The following is an 18,817-nucleotide window of genomic DNA, read 5'->3' on the forward strand; positions in this document are numbered from 1 at the left end:
TTTATAAGGGGTTACATTGTTAAAATTGGCAAAAATTGTGATTTTTTTACATTTTAAATTGAGTATGCAGATTTATTACCCTACTAAAAACTAGCACAGGGCTGCTTTCCCATTTAAAATTAATGCTTTTTTGGCCTAGCTATGAGTTTTTTAAAATTTGAATTTGTGGAACAAATTGACATATAAAAAAATAAATTATATCGACTAAAAAATGGTATTTAGGCTTTAGTCAGAAGCTTGTAAATATGTGAAGGATTCATTTCCGACCCCATAAACTATATATATTCTTGATCAGCATCAACAGGCGAATCTTTCTAGACATAAAGGGGAGAAAATATTTTTTTGAACAATTTTTCAAAATTTTATAAGGGGTTAAAATTGGCAAAATTCTAGAATAATTTAAATTTTTTTATTTATAAAACTTGATAGACATATTTTGTAACCTTTTAAAAACTAGGACAGAAAAGCAATTCGAATTGAAACTAATGCATTTTTGGCGTAGATATGATAATTGACAAACTTTGAATTACCCGAAAAATTAGCGTATGAAAATATCGATTTACCATTCCTAGAATAAACATATTGAAGATTTTCTTCAAAGTATTAATCTCGAATAGCTATAAACTCCTACGGTAATAATAAGAAATATTAAATACCTTAATATATTATTTATATTTTAGTTTTATGAAAAAGGTTAATGTGCGTTTCAATTAAATTACCATTTATAAGGTCATTGGTTAACCTCAAGAATACACTAAAAAGCTTTGCCTTACTCCCACTTAATAGTCTTTAGTTCTTGTTCATTTCCTCTGTGTATTTATGCGGTGACCTTTTAATGAGATGCGGCCACCCGCATTTTGTGTATACGCCACGTTGCAGCGGGGCAAAGAAAGCGATTTGCATTATTTATGGCTCAACTGTTCGGTCTAATTGAAACCACCAAATAATTGGTCCCCGCATCGACCTGCAGCAGCTTAGCCAATTAATGCGGCGATATAATTTCAGCTGGGAAGCCCAGTTTCCAGTTTCCTGTTTTCAGTTTCCTAATAAAATGAAATTACCAAACATTTTTCGAAAATCACAACACTGCGCAGGCGAGGGAGGTCCTGGCCCTTGCATTTGAGTGTGTTCATTAAGCACACACACCCATTCAGGCAAACACAACTGGCAAGAGCCCCTCGGGTAAGCAGGGACAAAATGCATTACGTATACGCCATGTGCGGGCCGATTTGAAAATTGCGCCAATCTTGCAGCTAAGTGGCCATAAAACTGCCAGCCAGCCCAGGCCACGCCGGGACAACTATATTTCCACACCAACTAAACAGGGAGCGGGCTGGGTGGTGTATACTTCGTTTTGCTGGCATTTTCCACGCTGCTGCCATGGCAACCATGGCAACCATTTTGCTCCCCATTGTCACTGGCGGCAAGTGCACGAAAATTAGCCGGCATTCGGGATGCTTGACAATAAAATTGACATTCGGATCGACAACGAGTGAACTCGCGCTTTTTGCCAGTTGAATAATGCAATTCGTTTCCCACACACACACACACACACACACACACAGAGCATTCAGGCAGGGCTCCCCTCTCGCACCCTTTTGTTATATTTGCCGTTTTGCGTTCTGCTTTTTAATCGATTGATTGAAATGTTTGCTGCAAATTGATTGATGGCATGCAGCCAGCCATGCTCCCATATATGTTTTGTGTGAGGGTGGAATATATATATGTATTTTAAATTGATATATAAATACAGAAGGACTCGCAAGTATCTTGGAGTGTCTATAAAAAGAAAACACACACATCCTTGAGGCGGGCAGGACACACCCCAGTTGTTGCCTTGGCGGCCCGAAATGTTTACAAGTTATCTGCCTGTTTTATATATACATCTTTTTTCTGCGTGCATTACTGGATTTGTAAAGAGATTTGACATGTTAAAAACTTGATTGATTGATTCGCTTAACTGCCACGTTTTCCCCAGCATGAAGTATATATCTTATGTATATTTTCGGAGGAACAGCTTAGCCCATATCTTACACACATTCTACAAGTAATTTATCAAGTATTCGGGAAACAAAGTAATTACTTACCGGTCCACGGCAATGGCCACCAGATGCAAAATCGAGGCTGTGCAGCAGAGGACGTCGCACGAGGTCCAAATGTCGCAGAGTTCCGGTCCAAGTATCCAACCTTGGCTGATCTGAAAGCGGGAAAATGGTGAAAATAGCACCGAAAACTTGGTTACTCAAATATAGACAATAAAAGTTAATGATGGCATATTAAATTTGATGCTTATACTGCGGAAGCACGACCCCAGTGGCAGTGTAAAATGTAATGGCCTCTAATAACAAAGCAAACAAGGATTCACAAACATAAAGGTTCAAGTGTCGAACTGAAGGACGACAGTCAAAAGCGAGCAGCAGCCATGAGAAGTCGTTACCACCTACTGACTTGGCACCTTTTCAGCCTCATCCTGGTCAGTGGCCAGATGCAGATTCCACTGGACCAGGGGGAAACGCATGAGCGGATCAACCAGGATATATCCAGCCTTTTCCGTGTCATCAATATACTTAACAATTTTCATCACTTCCAATGTTTCATCACCTATACGGGAACCTTCGATCTGAGACCCTCATTTGAGCAGCGACTGATGGAGCACTTCCCGGTTCCTATATATTCAGTCGGATCGAAGCAAGGACCTCTAAATCGTCGATATCCTGTAGCTGCAAATATGGTTATCACCTTATTCAGTGGCATTGATGACCCAACTCTGGCTGCCCTCAACGACACGGAGCTCTCCTCCGATGGCAGTACCTTCTTCAGCTTTCTGTATGTTCCAGTTCGTAATGTCAGTTGGGACAAGGACAAGATGTTTGAGTTCTTCTCCTGGTGCTGGGATCGAAAGATTATTCGCCCGCTGCTCTTCTTTCGAAGCGGATCCAAATTTGAGACTTGGTCTTACTTTCCATTAAAAAATATAACCATGATAAGGATCGATGGAGCAAGCCGTTTTAGAAGCATTATGCGATCAAGTGGCTTTAGATTTCATGTACAAGTTTCCATGGATGTACCGACTATTTTTTGGGTGAGTCAAGAGATTTTCCTGTTGAATATTTTGCAAATTTAATACTCTCTCCCTGTTGCAGTACAATTCATCGGTGCAAGCGGATGTGATAGGCGGTGGAAACATCAGTCTCTCCGGACCTATTGGCACCCTTATAGTGGAGTTTATGCGCTACATCAACGCTAGCATGGACATCCTTCCAGTCAGCAAATCGCAGAGCGACATCTTTGCAGTGTCCAGCGATCGGAGGGTCGACATGGTTGCCAATCTGGTGGCCAACGATAGCTACCTCTTCAGTCCCACGGTGACGTACTCACGGATTTGCCTGGTGCGGCCGCTTCGCCGGATGGTGCCCTTCAACAGATATTACGACAAGTCAGTAAGACCAACCTATCACTTTATCGCGTTAATAGTGGCCGTGTCCGTTTTCGGAGTCAAGTACATGGCCCATCGTCGTCGGTCCGTTGTGGAAACGCTCTTTAGCAGCGTTCGTTTCGCGATGGGGATTCCACTGCCAGGTGGTCAGTTGAATCGATTGCCTCTGGCGGACAAAATATTGGAGGTGTACTCCTTCCTGTTTGTGGGAATAGCTATCGGTGCCTGTGTATCTACACTAAGTACGGCCTTGACCACGGGCGTATATTATCCACCCATCAGAGATGTGGAATCGATGCGAGCCAGTGGCCTCCGGATTTTGACAGCGGATCCCACCATAAAGCAGGCCTTCGTCAATAATCAAATGCCCAGCTCTTTGGCGGACCTGGTGGACCTAATGGATGAGCACACAGTTTCTCAGAACTTTATCGATCTCAATGACAACTATGTCTATGTGGTGGCAACTCCCAATTGGGAGGGATATCAATTGTACCAGCAGCGTTTGTTTAATAAGCGATTTGGACTTTCCGGCCCCGAGCTGTGCTCCAATAGCTGGCCCATGCGATTGCCCATCTCACAGTACTCTCCTTTGAGGTTCATCTTTACGGATTACTTCCATTGGATTTTTGAGTCGGGCCTCCAGCAGAAATGGGTGCAGATGGGTTTCCAAAAGTACCTAGAACTTAAGGGCAACCTTAAATTGCCCCTGGACGAGGCCACCAACTGGAAGCCGCTGAGCCTGGATTTCTTCACAGTGTTCATAAAGGTGTATTTAGCCGGTATTTTACTGAGTACAGTGGTATTTATCCTGGAACTACTCTACAACAGATACGCCAATTGATAAGCATGCTGAGCTAACATATTTACATATATCCCCCAAGTTTGTAATCTCAGTGTTTGCTTTGAACGGAAAATGTTAAGTTCATCCTGCACCTCTCGCGCTTTTTATTAGCACCTCGAATTGGACTCCGAAGCATAGTTAAATGTTATGTCCTCTAATAGCTGAGCAAACAGAAATGGTTACCAATGTCCTTGTATAAAGTATTGCAAGCAAATGCAAAAGGGCTTAAATCGAAAGAGAACATCAGCCATGGAGAGCCGCTACCGCCTTCGGACAGTGCACCTACTCATTCTGGTTGTAGTCAGTTCTGTTGTCCTGGACAGCAGTCCATTAAAGATTCCATTGGATATCGGAGAAACGAATAAGACTGAGATTAATGAGTTTCTTAATCTGGTCCGTGGACTTATTCGATACTTGGGATGCCACAGCATTATCGTTTACTCGGGAAACTTTAATCTGCGACCGTCCCTCGAGCAGACTATGATGGAACGCTTAACTATTCCAATATATACGGTTGCATCCCACAAGGGACCCCAGAATCGACATTATCCGGACTCTATGACTCTTGTGGTTGTTATGTTCTCTGGCCTGGACGATCCGATACTCGGAACTGTCAACGACACGGCGGGACACGCATATGATGGCAAGCAAACCTATTTATTTCACTCCACAAAACCACTGACATTGGATATGATAAAAGAGGTTTTCAAGTGGTGCTGGGAACATAAATTCGTCAGTACCCTGGTCTCGTTCCAGGGTGAGTCTGAGTTCGAAATGTGGTCTTACTATAAATTCGAAGAACTAACCGTCGATAAGATCGTTGACGATAGAAGCATTACAGACATGTTTCGAAAAAACGGATATAAATTTCTGGTTAAAGTCGCCAATGATTTTCCATCAATATTTTGGGTGAGCTGAAAGATTTTATATATATATTGATATTATAATTAATTGTCTGTCTGCAGTACAACTCATCGGAACAAGCGGATGTGATTGGAGGCGGAAATATCAGTCTGTCAGGATCTATTGGCATCCTTATCGTAGAATTCATGCGATATATTAACGCCACCATGGACATTCTTCCAGTCTCAGTAGCGCAGAATTCAAACTACGAGTTCCTCGAGGTGGGCACGAATCGGACCATCGATATGGTGGCTAATCTAGTGGAGAACAATAGCTTCCTCCACAGTCTAGTGGTGACGGATAGTCAGACCTGCCTGCTTGTGCCGAGTCACAGGAAGATTTCTGTCAGCAGATATTTCGACAAGGTGATTGATCCCGGTGTGTACTATGTAACCTTGGGCATGTTCCTCATGGTGTTTGTGATCAAGTACATCGCCCATCGAGGTCGATCGCTGGTGGAATCCTTTTTCGACAGTTACCGATTTCTCTTCGGAATTCCCCTGCCCGGTGGTCAGTTGGGTCGATTGTCTCTGGCGGACAAGATAATCGAGGTCTTCTGCTTCATGTGGGTAGGAATCTACATCAGCTTTTCTGTGTCCATACTGAGCAGCGCCCTAACCACGGGAATTCATTATCCGCTCATCACGGATGTGCAGTCGATGCGTGCCAGTGGCCTTCGGATTGTGACATTGGATCGCACCATACCGCAGGCATTCAAGGATAATGAAATGCCAAGCTCGTTGTACGATCTGGTGGACATATTGGAGGAACCGGTTATTCAACAAAGCTTTTTGAACCTAAACGAGAATGTCGTCCATGTGATACAAACGCACAATTGGCAAGCACTTCAGTTATATCAGGAACGTGTGAAATCCAAGGGGTATTCTATATCTGGACCTGAGCTTTGCTCAAGAACACGCCACCTCCGGTTACCCATCTCACGGAACTCACCTTTGGTATACATTTTCTTTGACTACTTTCATAGGGTTATCGAGTCGGGCCTTCACCAAAAATGGCTGCTGATAGGTTTCCAAAAGTTTCGTGAACTTTTACACATCGATAAGTTACCCTTGGATTCGGAAAAAGAGTTTCAACCGCTGACCTTGTCCTTTTACGCGATTTCTATTAGGATTTACATAGGCGGCATGCTATTGAGCACTTTGGTTTTTGTAATAGAGATTCTCTATAAGCGATACCATGGCTAGAGATAGGTATCCATATCTTAACTTTTTGAAATTATTATGAATGTGTAACGGAATTCAGCACCTCAGCTTTTTATTAACACCTCAAAAAAGACACCTTAAGCATAGTTAATGTCTTCGAATAGCAAAAAACAAAACGAGAGTAGCTTCCTTCTCAAGCTCTCCATTATACTTGTTATTTCAGTGTATGCTTTGCTTAAATATTTAAATAAATCGCACACTTTCAGCTCCTTTGAGCACCTAAACTCACCTCGTAGACGGCGCCCAGGGGCATCACCAGGCAGGCCACAAAGAGATCGGCAACGGCCAAGGAAGCCACCAGATAGTTGGCCACGTTCTGCAGATTCCGTTCTAGGATAATGGCCGCAATGACGAAGACGTTGCCTGCAATGATCGAAGAGAAGTCAGGAAACTTAATCAAACGTGCAACTTGACTTGGGTCTGAATGTGTGTGGTCTATATATGTATAGTATATAGCTTTCAGCAGCCTAATTGCGAAAATTGACTTGTGAGGAAAAAGTTTGCAATTCAATTCGAACTCGGGCTGCAGTTGATGACGGAAAGCGAAAGCGAAAGCGAAGCCGAGTAAGAGAAACCGCAGCGGAACGGATAAAGTTTTTTGCGGGGAATTGGCAAACTTCTTTGGACCGGAGAGAGTAGGAGAGCCGTGACCCTAAATGAAATGGGAATCTTATTAAGCTTGTCTTACCGAGAAGGGATTGCACTGTTGCAATTCCACCTGCAGTGGCACTAACAGTTCCCACACAAAGCCAGAGACAAAGACAAAGTTTACGAAAAGCCAAAATAAACGACATGAGCTAATCGCGCTGTCGTAAACTTTCGCCAAAAGCTGCAGGATCAGGTTGGGGTGTCTCCTTTTCTATTCTTCTTTTTTTTTTCTTTTGGAACGGTGTGAAATCACCTTTGATGTCTGCCAGGACGGAGAGCGAATTTTGTCGACTTTTTTCTCTGGGCTGTCCTCCTGCCACTGCCACTACTTGTGGCCCACTTGAGGCAGCCAAAGAAAGCCAGGCACTACAGGTGCGAGACATGCAATTTGTGGCATTGAATCCGCCGACAGTCGGCAAACTCACACATCCTCACAGGGCCCGCCTGGGCCTGGAGACACACATGCAATTAGATACTTGAGTGTCACAGTGATGGCAAGTAGGCAAGCCCCATGCCTGCCGCCAGCTGTTTGTGTTTTTGAGTCCTGTGCAGTGTCCTTCTCTCCACAGGGGATTCTTCTACCCTTACAGGGTATTATAACTTTATACAGAAGCTTGCAAGACGGTGAAGGAATCATTTCCGACCCCATAAACCATATATATTCTTGATCAGCATCAACAGGAGAATCTTTCTAGCCACAAAGGAAAGAAAATAAATTTTTGCCAATTTTTTTCATAATTTTATAAGGGGTTACATCGTTAAAATAGACAAAAATTGTGATTTTTTTACATTTTAAATCGAGTATGCAGATTTATTACCCTACTAAAAACTAACACAGGGCTGCTTTCCAATTTAAAATTAATGCATTTTTGGCTTAGCTGTGAGTTTTTTAGAATTTGATTTGTTGAACCAATTATCTTATAAAAAAATAAATTATATCGACTAAAAAATGGTATTTTAGCTTCATTCAGAAGCTTGTAAATATGTGAAGGAGTCATTTCCGACCCTATAAATCATATATATTCTTGATCAGCATCAACAGGCGAATCTTTTTAGCCATAAAGGAGAGAAAATAAATTTTTTCCAATTTTTTCAATATTTTTCAAGGTTATCGTTAAAATTGTTAAAATCTTGTTAAAAAATTTATTTTCTTAAATTTGTTAACTAAATAGGCAGATTTTTCAGCCTTTAAAAAAATAGTATAGAACAGCTTTCCAAGTTGAGATTAATGCATTTTTAGCGTAGTTATGATATGCAGGAAATCTTCGATTCACCCAAAAAATTAGCAAATCAAAATATTAATTTATTGTCTCTATAACTTATTTTTAAAGCAGCACTGACTTTATAATACGCGAACATACATTAACCTTACGCTCTTTGTCTGTCTTTAGTAAGCCTCATTATTGACAACATCGTAGACAAACGACTAATTGATTCCACTTAATACGAATACCTTACTTAATTAAATGCATTAAAAAAATAAAATCCTAATCAAATCCCACTGCTAACCGTCACCAAAGGACAAACTCAATCAGTTTAAATGCGATTCATAAGTAGGTCACAAATATCCCCCATTAAATTCGTACATTTTAAAGAATCCCCAAAGCTTGGTCTCTTATTTTATTCTTATTTTTATTCCACTGAGTGACCGAAGGCGTGAAGCAATCTAGCTAAAATTAGCATTAAAACTCATTAGCATTTTCTTTTTAAATGCTAAATGCTGCTGCCGACGCTGACGCTGGCGCTGACAAAAACTGCAAAGTTCAAAAGCGAGACGAGCGAGCGAAGAAAAGGAAAACTAAAGGCAGCGCTAGGGGGGAAGGGAAGGGAAAGGAAACGGAAGAAAGAAAAACTAAATAAACACAAATTAGTAGGAAATCAGAAATGAAAACAAGTGAGAGCAAGCGAGACATGTGAATGGCTGCCGGGGTCCTTTTGGGGAGAAGGAGGCGGCGCTAAGAATCGTAGCATACTTTTCAGCGCTCGTCGTCGTTATTTTTATTTGCCTCTTGACTTTTGTGCCCGTTTTAAGCTAAATGAAATGAAATGAAATCTACTTAAATTAATGAAATCAATTTCAGCCGGCTGCTCTGCTTGATTTTTATACATTTTGTTTGGATTTTACAACTTGAACATAAAGTTTTCTTCCATTTGAGGATGATGGAGAAGGAGGAGGAGGAGGCTGTGGTACATATATATGTACACTGTGATTGATTGATTGACTGTCAATTTTAATGCGGCGTGTCTTTGCCTAGATGGATGCCGGTTTGTTTGCCATTGGATTTATGGCTAAATGCGTGTAATGAATGTAGCCAGCAACAATAGCGAGATCCATTCCCCGGCCTCGTTCCCCATTCGAATCCCACTCCCATTCCCATTCCCATTGCCGTTCCTCGTCATTGAGCTGCCTTATTAATAACTGAGACTGAGCTGCTTCAGCATCTGAGCCATAATAACAACAATAATAAATAATATAAAATGCCCTGCCCCAGTATCATAAATATCAGTTACGCGTATTTTATTATCTACAACTGAAGCCGCCACCCAGGAGGAGGTTCCCTCTTTCCTCGTTCCTCTTTTTTCCGTTCCTCTCCCTCCTTCCGCCTTATTGAATTGCTTGCCATATTCCCCAAGGATTTGAAGGAGGCGCGTGCCTGAGACTGGCATTCAAGGAATTTATTTTGGACGGGCTTCGGGCTCGGCAGGGAAACTGGGTTCTACGACTGAAATAATTATGTCTATGTTTGGGCTTTGGCTTACACTTGAAGCTTGAAGAAGTTGACCGATTTTTTAAGAGACTGGCTATAAAGGGGTTTTTTAGCTAATAATTTCAGAACAGTATGTAGTACTCCCCAGTGTAGCCTTCCCTTATACTCACCAATTATAGTGACCAGTATCATCAGTCCCAGCAGCACGGATGTGACGGCCATTCGCAGCAGCTGCGTAAAGTCATCCTCGGCCACTTTGCTGGTGGTCACATTAATGCCCGCACTGCCATTGGCCAGCTCCAGTTGCCCGCTCCGGTTGGTCATCATGATCTCGCCAAAGAGGCCAGTATCGTTGCCATCAAGGAGCAGGGTGTCGTTGAGCAGCATCGCCCCCAGTCCGACGGCCACGTTGGTAAAGTTATTGTCCATGTCGATCAGCTGAAGGGTTGGCGGTGAACCCGATCCCGGTCCCGATGCCTCTGCCTTGGTCGTCGTAGCCGTAGTTAGAGCCCTATGCGCCGCCTTGGCTGTTATCCTGGCCGCCGCCGCCGCTACGGAGGCACTGGCCGCTGCGGCTGCCAAGGCGGCGGTGGCCAGCGGTGAGCCGGTGGCGTTGCTCGGTGGTTCGGTGGGCAGGGCGGCCGGTGCTGAAGGCTTCAGAGCCGATTGGGAGTAAGGTCCCTTGAGGCGGGAACGCCGCTTCCCAGAGCTATAGTATCGCTTGCTGTTGCTGTTGTTGTTGTTGGTGTCCTCTAGCTGGGCGACTGCCTTGGGGGCTGTTAGGTTCTCCTCGGCCTCGGACTCGTCCTGGTCCTGGTCCTGTTCTTCCTCCTGGCCATCGGAGCTCTGCAGCTCGGGATGCGGCTCGGCTATCAGAAAGGCCCTGTCATTCACGCTGTTCGCTATGTAAATGTAGTCCAGAGCATCTTAAAGTGAGAGAGATAATTAGTTTATAATAATTGGGAAGTTTCTGAATTTTTGTATTTGATTTCTTTATTTAATATATTTTAATTTATAACTTGAATTCCCTAGAAATTGCCTTGAAAGTACTGGGAACTTAAGTATCCACACTTTAAATCTAATGGAAAATAATATTCCTTCAATATCTTCTTAAATGGACCCAATTTAATGTGTTAAACTCGCACAATTTCTGTGATGCAATAAAATGTTTTAAAACAATGACCTGAGGGTAATGTGTGTGGCTGCCATGTGTACCCACCATTAAAGCTGGTCTCGTGCGCCATTTTTGTGGATATTCGCGGTGCTGTGTGTCTTTTTTTTAGGATCCTTCGCGTTGCGTCGCTTCTTTTCGCTTAATTGCAGCCGCAGCGGAAATGAGGAGTAGGCGGAAACGGAAGCGCGACTATGCAATGGCGATGGCGATGGCAATGGCAATGGCAATGGCCCGCTGCTGGCTCCCGTGTGACGTGTGTAAGGGTGTGTTGTATTTTGGTGGGGTTTTTAGGTGGTGCCGTTGTTGTTGCTGTTGCTGTTGCTGTATCAGGTGATGGCGGCCACTCAGACAGGCGGGGCGGCGCATGGTGACACTTTTGGCTGCTTCCTGGTCTCCTGTCTCTCTTTATGTATGTGTGTGGTGTGTCAGCAGCAGTGTGTGTGCTCGGTGCCGGGCAGGATGTATTATCCTAACGAGCTTTCAAGTGTTTACATGGAGCGTTTACAATTTGGGCTTTTGGCTTTCACTTTTCCTTCTTTCCGACTTCCTCTTATTCCAGTTCCAGTTCCTTCCAGTGTGCTCTTTTCTTTTTGTTTGTTGTTATATTGTTTCTTTTTAGATTTTCTTCTGGCAGTGTTTCCTTTGTGCTGTTGATTGTTGCACGACGACGCTGCTGCTTTGTACTCTTTTTTTCTTGGTTTTTATTTTTATATATATATATTTATACGTTTTTTGGTTTATTTAAGCTCTTCCGTTTGCTGTCGTGTGTTTATGGCTCAATTGATGTGCTATTTTCATATCCTTCGCATCCGATTGCCTGCTGCCCAATTGTTGGCCTTATGGGTGGCATTCTGCAATGAAAACAAATAAAAAATGAGTTGGGAAATACTTTTAAATATTAAGGGTTTACGTAGTGAATGTTAGAACTTTGAACACATTCTAATGTAATTTAAATATTTATCCACAACTTGTAACCCTTGCACCAATAAAAATGAAATTAGATAATAAATCAGAGCGCACAACCAGGGACCACCTAATATTTAAAAATGCTTGAAATTCAATTTCTGCGGTTGATTTTTGCGCTGGGAAATAATTTCCTGTGGGTCTGCGGAATATATTTCTCGCCAGCCGAAAATTTATTGTATTCAATTTCCTTTCCGCATTGTGCGTAAAGTGTAAATGAATTTGAAATGCTGCCACCGCCATTGCTGTGCCCGCTTGTTAAATAATTTAACGCAATTTCAGCAATTACACGGAATCACTTGGCACGATAAATAAATATGAAGACTGAAGGCAAGCCATGCGTTGTTTTTTCGTTTTGTGTTTTTTTTTTTTTGCCCCAGGACAGCTACTTACACACACACACACACACACATACATACATGAGGCATATCCTTACGCATACGTGGCGGAAGTTTTGCGTGCGTGCGACAGGCGCCATTGCCAGCGGCTTCATTCGTCTCTCCCACACTCGCCCCCCTTTCTGCACGTCGTCCTTTTCGTCCTTTGTCCCACTGTTGCGACAGAGGAGGCAGCAAAATAAATTTAAAACGCATAAAATGAGAGCAGAAAAGATGGCAAATACCCCAAGAGCGAAGCCGGGGCTTGGTAAAATGTCATCGCATGTAGTTACATGTGCAGGGTTACGATGAAGGTTATGAAATTAGTAGTTATTATGGGGAATTAAGAATTACAACATACAGGTGAGAGTAATTTAAAAGACTTGAATATGGTTGTACACCTTCTATAAATCATTGTCAAAGAACTTATTGTCAGATTCCTTCTTATTTTTACCAGCTAATTCCATCTAATTGAATTCCTTTCAACTGCATTTTAGACAATTCCCATTTTCCCATATTTCATTTGATTTAAATTCCTATTTGCTTGCCCCCAACTGTGCCTCAATGTGTGTCTCTGGTACCACTGCATAGTACACATTGCGGCACCATAAAACCCAAAGCGAAAATGTTGCATGTTTAATGCCCACCAAGTTTATAGTCTAGGATCCCAGGATCTTGCAGTCTATGGCTAACTTGCTGATATGATTTGTGCTAGCCTTAAGCTGCAAGAAATAAGGGTAGTGCCACTGCCACTGCCACATAGATAAGGTGCGGAGTGCTTCTAAATTATGCACGGTACTTTGTTGTTGTTTTTATAGGGAAGGCAGTCAAAGAGTTATTTGAAAATGTGTGCGTTACTTTTCCCATGAATATGTTTTCCACTGACTGCACTACAGTGTTTGTTCAGCTAATTATGCCATTGAAATTCCAGCAGGGAAATAAAATGGTAAATGCTATTAAAATATCATGAAGATAAAAGAACGTAAACATGCTGTGGGTTTTACATTTCCCAGGAACAGTTTAACATCTACAATGTATCTACGAAAGAAGTTAAATTTCCATTGGAAAACTAGAGCAACATTTTTGCTCATTAAAACCTCATCCCCATATGAGGGTTCAGGAAATCTTTAATGGCTTTTTTTGATTTGACTTTACTTTCTTTTTTGCATTCCTGACTTTATTAGCAGCTACTTGCTCTGGCCTTTGTCTCACGCATAAGAGTTCTACGTTTGAGTTGCATCCGAGCAGAATTTCCATCCTTTGCCTGAATAGAGAGCATTTTGTTCTTTTATTTTTTTTTTGTTACCAAGAACGTCTGACTCTCCCCTTTGAATCCTTTGAGCTTGATTCCGGACAAAAAGGCCCTATTGCGCAGCCACCTGAGCAGCACGTTCCGACCACAATAGCCTTCAAATGCCAACACGAGTGTGATAAGGCGAGCGAGTGTTTGGCCATGTAACTAACGTTTTCAAGTTCAAAGTCGATTTAATGCGGAAGTTTATGCCAAGCCATGAGTGTTCAAGGCAAACTACAGGGGAACTTATAGCGGGGGAAATCGGATTCTAAAGTTTAATTGGAAACTGATTAATCCATATTCAAGGGAAGTAAATAATGGTTTTGAGTATGCTGAAATAATAGGGGTTAGTAAAGTTGGGGATTTCCGGAAGAGGTAAAATTGATGATTTAAATTCTGAGTCTCTACTGTAGTAAACGATTGGTGGACTTGCCCTGTGGAGTGTGTGCTGTAGGACGTGGGAACGTGCGCGGCTCTGGGCTCGTTTGAGGTGCAGTTGAGTGTGAAGACGACACATGTCGCTTAAATGCACACCTAGTCGCACCTGTAACCCCCTCTGTCCCCACCTGCCCCACTGTCCACCCCCTCCGGCCATGGTGAGTGCACTTGTTGCGGTTCGCAGCTTGTCCGGCAGAGAGTCGCCTGCATACATTATGCAAGTGTATGCCAAATGTTCCCTGTGTGAGTGAGTGAGTGAGTGTGTGTGTGAGTGAGTGTATGTGTGTGTGCAGAGTGTGTGTGAGAATGTCAGTCGCTTTTTATAGTCGTCGAGCTTATCGCATATTTATGCAGTGTGTCCTTTGAAGCAGCGCAGGCCGAGCGCAGGACACACTGGGCTATAAATCAACTTTGGTTCACCGCACTCAGCTCCTGACCATCTCCTCATCGTCCGCCTCCTCCTCCTCTGACCCAGTCGCATTCGCATTCCCATTCGCAGTCGTATCCGCATCGCAGCAATTACGAAAATTGCCTATCTATGCAATAGTTCTCATTCTCATTCTCATTTTTTTAGTTGGTTGTTTCTGCCTTGGATGTTTACCCCGTGCCAAGTCATAAATCAAGTAAATAACTAAAGAACGAGGGGCGTAAATTAAGTTGTAGGTGAAAGGCATTACTAAAAGTGCTCTGGGTAGAAAAATATATATAATGAAATATGGGTTAAGTGTTTACTTAAAGGTAAATTTGAAATTTAAAATGTTCTGCTTTAATACCTCCATCTTGAAACATATAATATATAGTCAACAAATATATTTCAGCTCTTTTACAATCCTGAAAATCTAGGAGTCTTGCTCTCTATTCCTTCTTAAGATTCTTGATCATAATTTTTATTAAATTTAGGTTCTTATAGTAACAAATATTATATCTCTATCTGCCTTTAAGTGACATTTCCCATGTAAACTACTAAGTCAACCCGATGGCACATGACACAATAGTTCGGCATGCCGCCTATGTGTGTATGTGCGGGGTTGTGCATGAGCGAGTGTGTGTGTGTGGCCCATCAAAGTGCAGTTTTCCGAAAGCAAGCCAAAAGCGATGTCTCATTGTTTGGCCCTTGCCAATGCCAGCTGTTTGCTGTTGTTAGGGCTCAGGGAAAACAGGGGAAAAAAAGAAAAAAAAAAACAGGGGCAGAAGGGGAAACTAAAATAAAGTAAAATAAATGGCATACATTTTTCATGCGACGCTCGATTTCATTCACCGCAAACTCACACAGGCACACACAGGGCACACAGAGGCAACCTCAGAGGCAGAGATATGCAAGACCAGACATTTATCAGTTGTTCGCATGCATTCAAAAGATACTAATGTACATATTAGTTCAGCTCTGTAAGTGGCTCTCTGCCCGACCGCCCTATGTATCCTTTCCCGTTCCAGTGCCGCTTCCGGTTGCCACAGTATAGTAGTGGATGTGTGTGTTTGTGTGTGTGTGGAGAACTCCCTTTTGCACCATTTCCGCTTCATTTCATGCGCCATTTTTCTCTATCTTTGGAGTCGAGTGTTTGCGCCTTGTTCCCATGTCCTGAGCGGCCTTTCATGCCTGGCCCCTGCCTGCCAGCCTGAGCCTTTTTTCTCGCCACTTGTCCTTCTTTCCTCTCGATTTTCCCCACATACACTCTCTTGCGGTTGCAGCTGTGTTATGTATACAGCTTCAGTTGGATTGCTTGCCCGGTTTGTTTCCCATTTTCCCCATTTTCATTTCCATTTCCATTTTACCCCGCTCGCACACAATTGCTTTTGCCAATCAGTCTGTTGCAAATAATTTATATCGCTCGCTGTGTTGGCACCTTGGTTAACTCTTTGGCTCGCCGATGTTTTATGGCCCTTTTGGGAGTGCGTAATAAATATCACGCATACGCAGCGTTGGCCGTGGCTTAGCTGCTGCAGTTAGTTATTAGTTCGAATCCGCGTTGAGGGTCCTCCGCTAATTGCTCATTAATATTCAATTGCCAGCAGCTTTTGTTGAATTATTCAAGCGTAAGCCCTTCGGCAGAGAAACAAATTGTCAGCGAACGCAATTTCCCATTTGCCCTTCTCCGCGCTATTTTTTATCAATGTAAAACAATGCAAATATAGGCGAGCATAGAAGTCCAGCAAATATTTGAGTTCCAGCTTATTTCATGTTCTGCAAGCGGGGCGTGAAATAAATAACATTCAATGCATTTTTTATCTACTAATAAAATATATAAAAAACAACAGTGTCAGAGCAAACGCAGAATGTTGCCGCAGTGTCCAGAGGTCGAAGCTGGTAATACCCTCGGTCATAGCTATAAATTAAATACTCTAATATATCTTTAAAATTAAACTAAAAGATTTCTATTTTGATATATTCCTATAGTTTTATATTTAGTATTTCTTTATGCAACGTTCAAAGCATAAATCTAGTTATATTTATGGTTTCTATCTCTGAAATCGAATATCCTTTATTTTTGACGGTTGGCTTACATTTTTGGCATCTGAAAATGGAAATATGCAGCCAGAGAAAGAAAAACAAACAAAGTGATAGAAAACAAATGTTGGCCATGTCGGGCATTAGTCGGAATTGTAATTCATTTAAATATTTCGTATATCGAGAGAGCTTTCTGATGCATGCCACATACCACAAAGCCCCCATCAAATATTTAAGCTCGCAGAGATCTCTTCGCCGGCAAATTGAGAGATTTAAGTTCGGTTATTGGTAGTGAAAAATTCCATGAATTAATGGAATTTAAGGGAATTCCCCTGCAACAATGTCTCGAAAATATATGGCCCGGAATTGTTGGCTTTTAATTACTTTTGAGCGTATATATCTCAATATTTTCTTTAATGTCAGCCCGGGAGTGGAACGATAATAAATTTCCTCATACAATATCCTGCATTTAAATAACACTTCCTGCACCATGTCTAGGCCAAGGCATCCGTCCACGTTTACGTCCACGTCCATACGTCAGTCGCCGCTTTTCCAGACAGTGAAATGAATTTATTTCGCCGGACGGAGAGGCGGCGGGGAAAGCGTGGAAGGCGGGAAAACTCCAACTGCAGTTGATTTTGCGCTGAATGGCGTGCGAAGGCACTTTGCTTCATTACTTTGTGTGTGTTTTACCCCCTCACTCACTCACTGTTCCCCTCTTGATATGCTGTGTATCCCTTCCAGTGTTCTAGGGATTTTTGTTTTGTTTATTTTGGTTAGCCAAGGGAGAGGAGGCCGTGCCGAGTCGGGCCGTCTTTGCCACACAATAAAAATTTATGAGCCATGTGCCTGTGCGTGCGCCAGTAGCCAGCCCTTTTCGCTTTCGCCGAAGGGAAAGTCTGGCATAAATTTTATATACGTACATATATGTGTCACAACTTGACATGCTTTCTCCCAGCACTTTCCCTTTGCGAGCTGCAGGTAATGCCTGATGCATCTGCATCTCCCATCGCCTCGGCTTTCCTGCATTATGCATGACACAGCTTCCCAGCCTCCAAGCAGTTTTCCTCGGGTGTGGCAGCCACTTTTTTTTTGCACTTCTCGATCAATTAGTCAGAGGAGCAACGAAGGCAGGATCTGTTAGAAGGGTATTGGGGGGCTTAACGATCCAGATTTTGATTTCGTAGAAACCTGAACTCGGAGAATTAAACTTCTGAAATTATTTGAAATATATTCTACAGTTTTAACTTTTATATTTTATGAAGAATATTTTTTCATTTATAATAATCTTCTCAAAAAATAATACCAATTTGTTCTACGCCCGAAAAAACTTGATACCCTTGAGAGGAAAGGTCAAAAATCCTAATAAGACTGTCGCGACACTTTCGCATAAGCCTTTCCTCTGTGGAGAATATATTTGTACCCTTTCAGGGTATTATTATTAGAGTCAAAACCTTAAAACGCAATGAAGGAGTCGTTTCCGACCCCATACATCAAATATATTCTTCATCAGCGTCATCAGCAAATCTTTCTAGCCATAAAGGAGAGAAAATAAATTTTTGCAATTTTTTAAAAATTTTATAAGGGGTTACATCGTTAAAATTGGCAAAAATTTTGATTTTTTTTACATTTTAAATTGAGTATGCAGATTAATTACCCTACTAAAAACTAGCACAGGGCTGATTTAAAATTAATGCTTTTTTGGCTTGGCTATGAATTTTTTAAGAATTGATTTGCCGACAAAATTGGAATATAAAAATAACGATTCTTAGTATGTGATTATTTTAAGCTTAGTGATGATCGATTTCCTACAACTCAATCGTATATTTTAATTGCAAACTGCAAGGGCATATAAAGTTCGGCTTCCTGAAGTTAGTTTCCTTATTTTTTTATATTTTTTTTCTGAAGTCGCCGCTGCTTGGGAGATGATACTCCTTCAAAGGATACGCCATTTGAGGCAACGTGAGCGCCCTTCTGACGATGGGCAAGCAGACAAGGAGCCAAAGGCAGACACCGGCACAGACCCCCGCCCGAACCCGCCTTTTATAAAGATGATTTTACGCTTTTGCGCACAATTTACGAAAATAAAAAAGATGTATGAATATGGCTGTGTGTGTGTCTGCCAAGAGTGAGTACTATACGTTGGTAGAACGGCTCGACTTGGCTCAAAGATTTGTGTGTCGGCCACGTGTGCGACGTGATTTCTTTCTCATGCAAATAAACGAGTAACAAATGGCGAGGGGCGGTGATTTTCCGTGGTGTAACGAGGTGAGGTGAGACGGTATTGAATGTGTATTTAAAGCAGGAAAGACTCTTGGCAGGAAATACTGTTGGCATGTAACATAGATATTGAAAACGGGGTTGAA

The 18,817-nt window shown here is 42.2% G+C and overlaps 1 protein-coding gene across 2 annotated transcripts in view; it reads right to left on the minus strand.

Annotated features, from left to right (window-relative positions):
* Nucleotides 1-18,817, minus strand: part of LOC147642901 (5-hydroxytryptamine receptor 2A-like) — a 38,595-nt gene continuing 19,778 nt past the window's right edge. For both annotated transcript variants that reach the window (XM_086837751.1, XM_086837752.1), the window contains exons 2-5: nucleotides 10,979-11,784; nucleotides 9,930-10,685; nucleotides 6,633-6,766; nucleotides 1-2,197 (exon numbers count right to left, since the gene is read on the minus strand). In XM_086837751.1, the coding sequence (XP_086693877.1) occupies nucleotides 2,084-2,197; nucleotides 6,633-6,766; nucleotides 9,930-10,685; nucleotides 10,979-11,003 (1,029 nt within the window). In that variant the 5' untranslated portion in view covers nucleotides 11,004-11,784 and the 3' untranslated portion in view covers nucleotides 1-2,083. The remainder of the gene's footprint in view (nucleotides 2,198-6,632; nucleotides 6,767-9,929; nucleotides 10,686-10,978; nucleotides 11,785-18,817) is intronic.

This window comes from Drosophila serrata, unplaced genomic scaffold (genome assembly GCF_035046125.1).
Source record: "Drosophila serrata isolate PLE 108 unplaced genomic scaffold, ASM3504612v1 contig_334, whole genome shotgun sequence".
Classification (NCBI taxonomy): Eukaryota; Metazoa; Arthropoda; class Insecta; order Diptera; family Drosophilidae; genus Drosophila; species Drosophila serrata.